Source organism: Solanum dulcamara, chromosome 4, assembly GCF_947179165.1.
Source record: "Solanum dulcamara chromosome 4, daSolDulc1.2, whole genome shotgun sequence".
NCBI lineage: Eukaryota > Viridiplantae > Streptophyta > Magnoliopsida > Solanales > Solanaceae > Solanum > Solanum dulcamara.
Genome location: NC_077240.1, coordinates 27,745,792 through 27,758,855, shown reverse-complemented (window position 1 = coordinate 27,758,855; position 13,064 = coordinate 27,745,792). Strand labels below are relative to the sequence as shown.

At 37.1% G+C, this 13,064-nt stretch overlaps 1 protein-coding gene across 1 annotated transcript; it reads left to right on the top strand.

The window, feature by feature from the left end:
* Positions 1–418: 418 nt before the first annotated feature.
* On the top strand, positions 419–12,623 carry LOC129887172 (UPF0613 protein PB24D3.06c). Its single transcript, XM_055962155.1, has 9 exons — positions 419–826; positions 4,647–4,723; positions 5,420–5,525; positions 10,036–10,128; positions 10,244–10,309; positions 10,844–10,989; positions 11,652–11,760; positions 12,023–12,087; positions 12,239–12,623. The coding sequence occupies exons 1-9, from the start codon at positions 614–616 to the stop codon at positions 12,384–12,386; spliced, it is 1,023 nt and encodes a 340-aa protein (XP_055818130.1). The 5' UTR covers positions 419–613; the 3' UTR covers positions 12,387–12,623.
* Positions 12,624–13,064: the final 441 nt, after the last annotated feature.

Sequence of the window (13,064 nt, the reverse complement as noted above, 5' to 3'; positions counted from 1 at the left end):
ATAAGATTTTTAATGAGGCAGCAATCAAAGCGTATTACCAGATGTGTGTACTTTTTTTTTTTCATTGGGCTTTTTTCCACTGGATTTTTCCTAGTAAGGTTTTTAACGAGGCACAACATCTATTAAGGTTTATAATAACTATATATATTTATTTTTTTTACTAGAATTTTTTTTTTAACATCCAAGGGGGAGTATTATAGATTGAATGTAACTATTCAAGTGGGACCCACCACTTGGATAGGGGGAGTGTTATAATGCACAATCAACGAGAAAAAGATTAAAGATATAATACATATATTACAATTACTCTTTTTTCTCCTATTTCTCATTTCTCCTCTCAGCTATTTAGTAAGTTAAGTTATTATATAACACAAATCTTAGTTTGGTAAATTAAGCACGCACTAATAATTGAATAATTAAAATAAAATTGTAATTTTCTTTTTTTGAATTTTTAATTGAAATTTCCAAAACTGTTCACCTGTCCCTGGAACAGTAGTGCCAGTTCTTACATCTTCGTAAAGCTCCGATCAATGGAGACTTTTCCACCATTGCCAAAATCCAAACCTCTAAAATGAAAAACTGTGTATTCAAATCCGACCCTTTTGCTTAAACAATGGATCTGTCAACTTCTGCTTCTTTTTCATCATCCTCATCGTCTTCTTGGTTTTCCGGCATAGTTCGTGGCCGTTCCAGTAGTGTCAAGATGTCTAATAAAAAAAACCCCGACGCCTCCGGAGGTGCTGACAGTGTTTCCGGTGCTGGCCCTATTACTGGGAAAAAGCAATTCCGTGGTGTAATGTTTAAGTATGGTCCTAAGGCGATTCAGGTCTGTTGTTGAATTCCAAGTTCTCTCTTTTTCTTTGTGTGAAAATTGGAGTTTGCATATTGGTTTGTTACTTTTTGGAAAAAAAGAATTGATTTGTTTCGTGGGTTTGTTAAGCATTGTGATATATGAGAAAGGTTTTGCTTTAGGGTACTGTTCATTATATAAAATTAACTCATGAGATTGTGGTTTTAAGTCAATTTAGGTATGCTTAGTATCCTAAGTGCTCCCTTTTCTTATGAAAGTTCAACTGTGCAAATCAGTTTGATTTGAAATAATCTGAAGCTTATTTTGTGTTATAAGGATTGAAATATGTGGGAAATTGTGCTTTAGTTACTGTTCACTGCGACATCCAGACTAGGTGGTGTCTGCTGTATGAAGCATCTATTCCATTTGGACACGATGTGTACAGTTACCTAAGAATTTGTGATTCTCTGATACTAGAGGTTGGCTACATTTTGATTATATTGCAAACTTTTCATACTTGTCTCTGCACTGCATTTGATATGGGAGTTTCAGCTTCAGTGAAAAGGATTCAAGTCCTGAGTTTTTGGGAGGGGTAGGGAGGGTTATGGAGAAATATTTAGACTATTGGAAGTCCTAATGCAGTACCTTGTAGCTTACCTTTGGGATTCAATGAAACTGTGTCATCTTTAATTCAATTAACCAAAAACATTAGTGTTCTTGGAAAGTGGAAGAAGTTTTTGTCTTAGTTTTGTGATAACAACTGAGAAATGACGATCCTGGTAATAATGTTGGTATCTAGTAAATTCTATGAGTCTATGATGTTTGGAGAGCCCACAAACTTTGATGCTTTCTCTGCAGATTCATCTATCATTTGTTGGTAAATGTGAGTGTGTTGACCACTAGTGTAAGTCCCAATTGAGGGTAGTGACTGAGTGCGTCATATATTGGATTCGTACGTTAATTTGGGCCCTTTTTTCAATCTCTTTAGAGTTCAATTTGTAATGCCTTTCACTGTGAAGGTTCTTTTGACAAGCTGGGTAATGGAGGTTTGAAGAAATTAGTAAGAAAAGTGTGGCAGACTGTGCCAAGCTCTGTGTGTTGGGTTATATGGAAGTAAAGAAATGCTAGATGCTTCAAAGTGAAACCAGAGACTATTCCAAAGATTAAAGTTCCAGTGCTTATGGCTTCTGAATTTTTGGTGCAACTTACAAGATGTTAAGATGAACATAGTATGTTAGAGTTCATAGATTCACTATAGGAGTAGGTGCTTATTCTGGTGGAAACCTTCCTTTTGTTTGTTCAGAAGAGTTTCAAACTTCTTAATTATCCAGGCACTAACTTAGTGCCAGGTTTCTAATTTTATTCTAATTTTACTGTTCAAAAAAATAAATACTAGATGACATAACATCTACGCTTTAATCCCAGAGTAGTTTGGCTTACCTTTTGGACCTGCTTTGATCCACTACTCAATAAAGTCTTAGGTTTTCATATCCAAGGATTTGAGCTAATGGTCAATGAAGCTAGAATGGATAATGAGATATTAGTATTCATACCCTAATAAAGGTAAATTATAGGTTATTTTACTCATATATTAAGTATTAAGCGTTGGTGGACAGAGTTATGTGGTATTTATACTGGTTTGAAGTAGATACTCAATGTCAGCCGAGAGGAGGGCAAGATGGTGGAGACACCACCACCATTTAGGAAAAAGACAAATTAGGTCTCTAGGGATATTCTGTGTTTAATATTGACATGTAGATCTCTAAGCAAATACTGACAAAAAGAATCTCTAAACAAACTAAATATAGTCTTTACGAACACCAGATTTAATGGAAGTGTACCTACCGGGGTAAGCTTTAATCCCAACTAGTTGCAACTAGTTGGTATTGCATACAAATAGCATTTGCTTTCATTGTGTTTATCTGTCAGTAACCCAGTTAAACTTGAAAGTTAATGAAAGCAATTAAACTTGATCTTGTTTGTTGGCTTGTTGCATACTTGTACCTTCTATTGGACGTGATTATCTAATCTTGTATTTTGTATGATTACACATCCTTCTCACTATTCATATTTCTACAACACTCATCTTGTGGATATGTTAAGATAAAGCGATTTTAGAACAACATTTAGCTAATAAGTGGTAACAGAGTTGCAATGATATATAACAAGTCAAGAATTACAATATCTTACCAAAAAGTAGAGAGATCCTTGTTAGGGGGAGTTTGACGATCTCCAACTAAGGAGGAGTATTCACTGAAGTGGAGCAGAACCATGAGGTCTTAGGTTCAAATCCTAGCGAAGACAAAATACTAGATGATGTTTCTGTCTGTCCGAACCTTGGTGGGGAAAATTACTCGGTACTGTGCTTGTAAGAAATAGCAAGTATCCAATGAAGTCGGTCGAGGTACGTGCAAGCTAGTCCATACACCACCGTCATCAAAACAATTCCAAAAAAAGTGAGGAGTGCTGTTGTGAGAAAAGTATAACTCCAATTGAGGAAGAGTATATGGACTACGAACGTGAGTATCTTGGAGGATAGAGACTGGATGTGTTCTATATTAAGTGTGAACAAAGGAGAAGAGATGAAATCTTATCTTGTGAAGCACTTTTTAGTAGACAAACTAGTGACACACTGGCAACCATTCTATCAGGACAGATAGTATCCACCTGCATAAAGGACCATAACCATTGCTTGTTAACTGTGGGCCCATAAAGGGAAGTGAACTAACAGTGCACTAAGCTGAAAATTAAGAATATAAATTGTTTAATTGAACATTAGTCCACAATTGAGCTAATTAGTGTCTAAATCTGATGGTTTATGTTTTAGACATATAGGTTATGTGTGCACATGTGTCTCTTCATGAGTGTGCTCCTTTTGTGAAAACATCAGGATTTAATTCTACACAATTTTACCATGGGTTTCTAGTTATTTACCTTTTTGCTTGCACATCTTTAACCTGTCCGTTATGGTGAAAGGTTCTTACAATCAGGTCATCAATTTCTCTCTTTCTATTGTCAATATTGACTGTTGAACTGGGTTTACTGCTGAAAAGCCTGTTGTTTTTTTGATTTTGTTCAACACCCGCTGTGCTTTTTGGTTAAAATTGAAGGTCATTCCTTTGGCTAGTTATCCTTCTAGAATCACAAAATTTTCATGTTGTGATAGTAATGCTTCTTATGCTACAATGATGACAAGAAAGATACATAACCTCCACATTCTTCAAAAGTTTTTTAGTGTATATACTAGCAATGGGATTTTTTCACTAAAAAGACTCCATTGTTGCTTTATATCTGTTCTACTGTGAGATACTTCAGTCTTTTCTTTAGTTCCCTCTGAAATTGGCTCAAGTTTTTGAAAGAGAACATTTATCTCTAAAGTTAGGATTTGCTCATTTAATCCTTCGATATTTATTTAAGCTCATATATTTTTATTCTAGCTAGTGGAGCTTTATTTCCACGAAACATGAAGATCTTGACTGGACATGCATTTTATATGGGGTCGTAAATAATAACTCAAGGGAAGAAAATGTTCATTCAAGAATTAAACAAACCTAAAACAACCACACAAACATAAAAGTACAGAACCAATCCGGTTCCGTTGCTTTTTCCTCCTCCAAGACATTAGAGGTTTCTTTCCTTCTGTTGCCTGTAAAATAGAAAAAATGCCCAACAGGAAAACTTCTGCTCTATTTCCTCTTCTCCCCTACAGCTTGCTAAAAGATAATGCAAGTGCGCAAAAAGTAGAAATTTTCAATTTAAGGGGCTAGATATCGAAAAAAAGCTTCAAGGATTTCCCTTGCAATTTACTCTTATGCACTCAATTCTCTGTCGTTTACCAGCTGTCAATTTCTTGCAGGTTGCTTTTAAAACGGGCGATTATAAACAACAGGTCATTTTCATAGGTGGATTAACGGATGGATTTTTAGCTACTGAGTATGTATCTTATTATATCCCCCACTTCCATCTGCCTATTTTACTCTTTTTCATTCCCTTCTCCATGTTTATGTTTTTTTTTCCCACTTTTTGCCGTTCATGATATGGACTGAGTGTCACTATCAAGGTCTTCAAAATATATTGAAGATAAGATGATAGTTCTTTTCGAACTGACTTGTCAAAAATAGTTGATATTCTATTGAAGTGTTCCTTATTTGACTCAACTCACTTCAGAGGCCCCTCAGTAATTACATTTAAAACATGAAGATGGTTACCTTGAAATTCTATTTCCGCAGCTATTTCTTTTTGAGAAGGTTTCTCCAAAGCCTATTCCTGGATTATGTATTTAAATCTTGTGCTACTTGGTCTTGGTTTTCCTTTTCTGTGTGTTGAGGGAGGCAAGGGCGAGTTATAGTTAATAGCTACTGTTCTTTTGCAATGCACATTAACAAATAGTTTTATCTGTATGCATACGTTGGTTTGAAAAAGATTGGAGTCCTTTCGACAAGGTACAGACGCACACAAAGCAAGAAATAAACCCCCAAAAAAGGAAAAAAAAGGAAAAAATTTAACGACATGAAATCCACAAAGCTCTCCCATGTCAAGGAGACAAACCATCAAATTTGCTCTTGATAGACCATCCTGCCTCTTCTGATATTTTGCGGTCTCTAACCTTGATGATCTCTGTTATTGCAGTTACTTAGAACCTCTGGCTATTGCTTTGGATAAAGAGAAATGGTCATTGGTCCAGTTTCTACTTTCATCATCTTATAGTGGATATGGAACCTCAAGCTTGAGACAAGTAATAATCTCTGCCTCCTATTTCCACGTATATTCAGACTTTTGTCATTACTATAGATTTTGCACTATGTCTGAGGTACCCGTGAGGTGGTGTAGCACTGAATATTTCTATTTCATCTTATTCCGTTCAAGTTCTTGACAACTTATTAGGTTATTCCATCATTGATTTAGTGTGGAAGGTAAAAGTAACAATCTCTCTCAACTTCTATTGTTCATAGAAACATGTTCTTGTATTTGCATTCTCCTGAAAATTGTATTGACTTCTAAAGAAGGAAAAAACTTAAATGTGCAATTTCAAGCAAATCTTGGACTGCTGGGAAAACATCATAAATCAGTGCAAATTTGCTCGTGCTTTGTGTTTCAGAAGTTTGGATGCCAAATTATGTTATAAATTCCTTAGTCATAAAGGATTTGTGATGGGTAGGGGCTTGACACAATTTTAAGGTCAAAAGGAGATAAAAAGAGCTGGAGTAGGGATAATTCGATTGTGTTAGAGGCTGGAAATCAATGAGGAATTATGGTAAAAATAAATGGATAAATTACATAATAACTCCTAGATCTCTTGGACATGGAACATAAGCCAAGGGTTGCTTCACATGATTTTGCGGTGGTTGTTTTGGGATCTTTGGTCGTTGTAGCTGGACTAGGGACAATTCAATTGTGTTAGAGGCTGGAAATCAATGAGGATTTATGGTGAAAATAAATGAATAAATTACATAATAACTCCTAGATCTCTTAATAATGGAACTTAAGCTAATGGTTGCTTCACATGATTTTGCGGCGGTTGTTTTGGGATCTTTACTCGTTTTTATGAATTGAAAATGTTAGTATGGTTATAGACATCAAGGTTTGAGGAACTTAAGCTAAGATTCACTTCACATAATTTTATGGCAGTTGCTTCTCTATAGTGCTTCATGGTTTAAGTAAGCTCTCTTGATCATCAGCCACATAAAACAGGACACCTTCAGGGGGAATTTAGTCTTCCAGATTAGTTTCCAAGGCCAAATTCCAGTGGAAGTAAGGCTGATGTTGTTGTTCCAGTAAAACATGATTTGACAGAGAATACTCCTTTACTGTGCAGATTCCATAAAGGTTTGTCTGGAGTTACAGTGGTACCTGGAGAAGGATTTAGAGTCCGTGAAAGACTAGCTATTCTGTCTATCTCCCAATCATTTAAAGCTCTTCTAAAAATGAAATTCCTCCCCTGTGGACTCCAAATCTGGAAAACAACATCATTTCTCTGGAGACTGAGGTTGTAGAGGTCGGAAAGGTGGTCTTTAAGCTTTCATCACCTATCCAGTGCTCATCCCAGAACTGGATCTTCATACCATTTCCCACCTTGAAGGAAATGTTGGAGTTGAACCGGGTCCGGAGTCTTCTGATTGTTTTCCATACACTGCATCCAAAAGTACCTTCCACTTCTTTAGTTGACCACTGGTTCAGGAGCCCATACTTCTCCGTGATGAGTCTCTTCCATAAGATCATGTCTTCTATGGAAAATTTCCACCACCACTTTTGCAACAGGCAGCTATTGTGGAGGTTGAGCCTCTTGATGCCTAAAGCTCCTTGTTTCCTGTTGAGGGTAAGGGCATTCCACTTCACTAGATTGTAGCCTCTGTTCTATTTATTTCCCTGCCACAGAGAGCTCCTTCTCATTTGGTTAAGGCCGACTACTACGACTACATGTCCATCTAGTGCAGTGGCTTGGAAGCAAGCTACCTTGACCATCTTCCGAAGTTCTAAATAATTTACTGATCAAAGGCTGTAAGGGCGGACTGCTCTACATTCAATGAAAGATTTTATGAAGGTCAGTTCTACTCCCAAGGATAATATTGGCTCTTCCATCTTGATAGCCTCTTGTTACATCTCTCTGAGCTTCATACTTCAAGTTCCTTATTTTTGGCTCCCAATGGCATTTCCAACTAATTGGTGGGTACGGAGGCAACCTTGCATCCTAGATTCATGGCCAACAACTGCATATTCAGGACTTCATTGACTGGGTAGAGGAAATTCTTGTGCCAGTCTACATAGAATCCTGAGATGCCTTCAAAAATGGTCAGAATTTCCCTGAGGTGTCTGATTTGTGACATCTCTGCTTCACATAGTATAAGTGAGTCATCTGCATAAAGTAGGCAGGAAATTCTCATGCCATTTGCTCTGTTGATATGAGCTCCAAAACCTCTCAGCCAGCCATTTTCGTTTGTTTTTCTAAGCATATGATTGAGACCCTCCATAGCTAGTATGAACAGGAAGGGTGAAAGGGGGTCACCTTGCCTTAGACCCCTCTGGATTGAAAGAAACCTACAGTGTCACCATCAACAATACGGAGAAGCTCACACTGGAGATGCAAAATTTAATCCAGTTTAGCCATTTTCTGCCAAACCCATATCTTCAAGGAATCTAAGTAGGTAGATCCAGTTGACATGATCAAAGGCCTTTTCAATGTCCAGCTTGCATAAGATTCCAGTGTTTTCTGCTTCACTCTGGAATCTATCAGCTCATTTGCCACTAGTGATGCATCCATTATCTGTCTCCCCTTCAAAAAGGCCATCTGATGCTCATCAACTAGCTTGCCCATGACAGACTTCAGTCTTTCAGTGAGAAGTTTGAGATAAGCTTGTAAGTCCCTCCTATCAAGCTTATAGGTCTGAAGTATTTTAACTCTTTGGCATCTGCCTTCTTTGGGATTAAGGCTATGAAGGTGGCACTCATAGGCTTCTCAAAAAATTCCTTCTGGTGGAAATTGTGGATGGTCTACATCATGTCTGCCTTTTTTTTTTCTTCAAAAGGTGGCATTCATAGACTTCTCTAATCATCATTTCTTCTTCAGTTAGGTGTCTGCTCTCCTGAATTAAGTCAATGTTAGCCAGTTCTTAAAGAAGGTTGTTCTTCTTGTTGATTAGATCTCCAAAAGTAGTTCTGCTTCACTCTTTGAGTTTCAGTTTCAGCATTTTTAACTTGCTACTGAATCTGAAGTTAGGGAATCCCTCTACCACAAAGTCATTCCACCAGTTGTTTACCATGCCCTCCACCTTGAGCCACCAATTTCCGAACTTGAAATTTGATCTCCTTTTCTCCCATTTGCCACATTCTAACATGATGGGGTTGTGATATGAAGTAGCTCTGGGCGGTAAAGGGAGAGGAAGGACTTACATATGGTGTTCATATACCTAGAAAAGGCATACAACAAAGTTCCAAGGGAGGTTCTATGGAGATACTTTGAGGCTAGAGGTGTACCTGTGAGATACATTAGGGTGATCAAGGATATTTATTATGGAGCAAAGACCTCGATAAAGAGTGGAAAGAGACTCAGAGCACTTCCAGCTGTGATGGGGTTACAATAGGGATCAACTCTTAGCCCATTTTTATTTGCCTTGGTGATGGATGAATTGACTCAACAAATTCTAAGGGAGGTTTTATGGTGTATGTTTTTTGCGGATAACATAAATCAGATTGATGAGACTCGCATCAAAGTTAACGCTAAGTTGGAGGACCCTAGAGTCCAAATGATTCAGGTTAAGAAGGACCAAGACAAAATACTTGGAGTGCAAGTTCATTGATGTAATGTATGAGGCTGGCGTGAAAGTGAGACTTTATACACAGGTCATCCTTAAGAGAAGAAGTTTCAAGTATCTTGGGTCTATTAACTAAGGAAATAGGGATTGATGAAGATTTCTCACATCGTATTGGTGCGGTGTGCATAAGATGCTCGCATCTAGAGTGTTGTGTGATAAGAAGGTGCTATCAAAACTTAAATGCAAGGTCTATAGAGGGGTGGTTAGACCTACTATTTTGTATGGGGCAAAGTGAAGATGAAAGTTGCAGAAATGAGGATGTTGTAATAGATATGTGGCCATATTAGGAGAAATATGATAAGAAATGAAGATATCTGGGACAAGGTACGAGTAGCCCCGGTGGAGGACAAAATGCGGGAAGCAAGGCAGAGATGGTTTAGAATGTGAAGAGGAGATTCACAAGTGCCCCAGTGCAGAGGTGTGAGAGGTTGGCTATAGATAATTTCAAGAGAGATAGATGTAGGCCGAAGAAGTATTGGGGAGAGCTAATTACAGGATATAATACAACTTCAGGTTATCGAGGACATGACCTTAAAATAAGAGATTGTGGAGGAAACAAATTAGGGCAGAAGGTTAGTAGGTAGTAGAATGTTGTCTCACTTATCCTTCCATACTAGTGGCCGCAGTATTACGCCTGTAGTTTTATGTACTTCGATTAACATTATTTTATTGTAGTTACTGTTCCTTTTTTAAGAATGTTTTGTCATGCTTTCTGTTTTGTTTTTCTATGGCTTCTTATTTCTGCTATTTCTTTTTCCTTGAGCCGAAAGGTCTATCGAAAATAATTTCTCTACCTCCAAAGGTAGGGGTAAGGTCTACATACTTTCTACCCTCCCCAGACCCCACTTGTGGGATTACACTGGGTATATTGTTGTTGTTGCTCTTTTTATTGCGTTTGTGAGCTTAACTTCCTTCTATCTCCAATATGTTCTAAAGGATGCAATTGAGCTTGATCAGTTGATAAGTTACTTGATAAACAAGGAAGACTCTGAAGGTGTAGTACTGCTTGGGCACAGTACTGGCTGTCAAGTAGGTGTTTATATCTTTGGATGGATGAGTCTAATTTTTTATGCTACTCTTATTTATTTCACTATTGCATGAAACATGAGGAGAGATGAAGCTGGCTTTCTTTATCTGCATTCAGGATATTGTGTATTACATGCGCACAAATGCTGCATGCTCCAGAGCAGTCCGTGCAGCCATATTGCAGGTAATACCTGCTTAAAAATTAGTACCTTAAGTTGTCTTTCTTGGTAAATTAAGTTCACTACATGCTTTCTATCATATTAGCTATGAATCTGCTCTATTATTGAATCAATGCTCATGGATAGCACACACGATACTTGAAGTTTAAGTTTTATCCAAGTGTTATATTTCTGTTACTGATAAATGACCCGAACTAACATTTAGTTTGAATGGAGCTAAGGTGGCCTTTAAAGTCAAAAGGCTACTATTTGAATTTTTGCAGTTACTTTTTTTTTTTTTTTTTTGGGTGGGGTGGGGGTGAATGCAGCTGCCAGACATTCAAATTACCAGAGGTCGGATGCTTTTCTCCTGAAAGGGAATACAGCTGACAGTGTAATATTATCTTGAGAAATCAGTCTTGAGCAGGGTGGTGAATATGGAGACAGCATTTAGACATAGTATAACGTGATCTCAAAGCCACTTTTATGCAAATGAGTTTATGTAATCTGGATATTGTGTTGCTGTCTGCATCAACCATAATGTTCTTTTGGCTTTTCAGGCTCCAGTTAGTGATCGAGAATATAAAGCCACTCTTCCTGATACTGCTTCGATGATTGATTTGGCGTCAAACATGATAAGTGAAGGTCGTGAATCAGAGTTAATGCCAAGGGAGGCAAATCCAGATGCCCCAATCACTGCCTTTAGGTAGGGGTGATGCTTACGTCTAGTTTCCTTCCCTTATATTGCATTTTACACTTTCTGGTTATGGTTACTTCTGAATTTCAAGTCAAAGGTTGCCAACTATATGTTGTAAAAAGCATGCGTCAAGTTAGTGTTCACAATTTCGAAGCTGTGATAATGTAAAATAACTTATCAAATAAATCCATGAACAAATTGCAATAAGACACCCTTTCCTGCACTTCATTGAACTGTAAATTTTGTAACAAGGCAAGGTATTGTGGATGATTTGAAAAAACTTTGAAGAGGTCCTTCAGCTTTTCGGGAAGTTCTTTCACGATCATATTGATGCCCTATCTGTTAATAAATCTTTGTATTGAAAAGAAAGAATTTGAACTTCAAAGAGAACTTGTTTATATTGGAAATCCTGAAAAGACGATTGAATAGTTTGAACACACATATTATCATAGACGGCTCTAGGGTGGAGGTTTAGTGCGTTCAACTAAACATTGCTTTTGGTCCAAATTATGTATACAATATAAAATATGGTCAAAATATATACATATAAAATGATCATTACTCATTCTTAACCCACTGGCTCTAGGTAACTGAATAATTACATGTTTGGAGTCAAATGTTTGCGTCCTCTTTTCTACAATGGCTTCCTTCCTAATAAATGTGTTTGACAGATATCACTCACTCTGCGCTTACAATGGTGAGGATGACTTATTTAGTTCTGACTTTAGTGATGACCAGCTTAAGCAGAGACTTGGGCACATGTGCAACACTCCTTGTCAGGTAGGAGACCAAGTCCATTCAATTTCAAAAGTTATTTTTTCCTTTTAGTTTCTATGTAGAAAAGTGTCCGGGCCATGTAATTTTATTTTTTTTGAGTTGCATGGCAAAAGAAAGAAAATGGACGTTGTTAATTTCCTGGCACTAGCTTTATTAGTTGATAACACCAACCACCCCGGTGACATTTTTCACTTGAGACCTAAGAAATTCCGTCTATCTACAAGGATAAAATGGCAGAGTTCTGATTCGCACCTGCTCTCTGCAGGTAATATTTTCCATGGGTGACGAGTACGTTCCAGATTATGTTGACAAGAAAGCATTGGTTGATAGGCAAGCACAAAAACCTTAACTAAACTTAGTCTCTTTTACAGTTTGTGATGCTCTTCCACCGACACCTCTGATGCGTTCTTGTTCTTATTCTCATTCGTCCTCATAGTTACTTGACCATAGTTCTTGTGTATGCATTTTCAAACTTGTGCAGATTGTGCAGAGCAATGGGTGGTGCTGAAAAAGTTGAAATTGAATACGGGAACCATTCTTTATCTAACAGAGTCGTAGAAGCTGTTGAAACTATAATGAGCTTTGTTAAACGAGAAGGTCCAAGCGGGTGGGATGATCCATGGAACTAAACAGTTGATTGATCCTGCAACTTCAATGGAATTACTTTGCCTTTTACATTCTTTATTTCCATGTATATGTACACTGCAGGTTCACGGAAGTACAACATCTTTTTTTTTTACCTAGTGAAATGGTAGTCTAGAACAAAGTATCGTTTCTCTCCATTCTTTGTTTTATCATGATTTTTGTAATTTATTCTATGCGAGATTGGAAATTAATTAGTAATGAGGATTGAATTTTTGTCTTTCCCTTTTATTTGAATCGTTGATCTTTTATCCAAACAAATTGGGAATATGCCTTCATTCTTAAGCTTATGCCTGTCCGTTTCTTTTAAGTTTGAATTCTCTCTCAAGACTTGTTACCTTCTTTGAGAAAAAATTATGTTAGGCGCCAAGCTACAACCTCTACAATAGAAGTTTCTCCTTTAATATATATATATAAAAGCTTGTTATAATATCAATAAATATTAGAGAATGATTTTAGTGTGGAGCTCATGAAATTGGTTGTTACATGTGAGGTAGAGATAATGTCGTGGATTTATGAATTTGAATACTTCATAGTAAAAGCGTGTTCGAGTATGTATATTTTATATCTATTCAGGCAAGATAGCCCGATCGTGTTATTTTTGGTGACATGTACATTTGATTGGTTGTTTTACTATTTGTTAGTGTCTAGTATCTAGAGTTTTG

Excerpts from the sequence above, each read along its gene's own strand:
- LOC129887172 (XM_055962155.1), top strand. The coding sequence starts at position 614 with ATGGATCTGTCAACTTCTGCTTCTTTTTCATCATCCTCATCGTCTTCT. Across the intron at positions 5,526-10,035 it reads GAACCTCAAGCTTGAGACAA|GATGCAATTGAGCTTGATCA; the intron begins GTAATAATCTCT and ends TATGTTCTAAAG. Across the intron at positions 10,990-11,651 it reads GCCCCAATCACTGCCTTTAG|ATATCACTCACTCTGCGCTT; the intron begins GTAGGGGTGATG and ends TGTGTTTGACAG.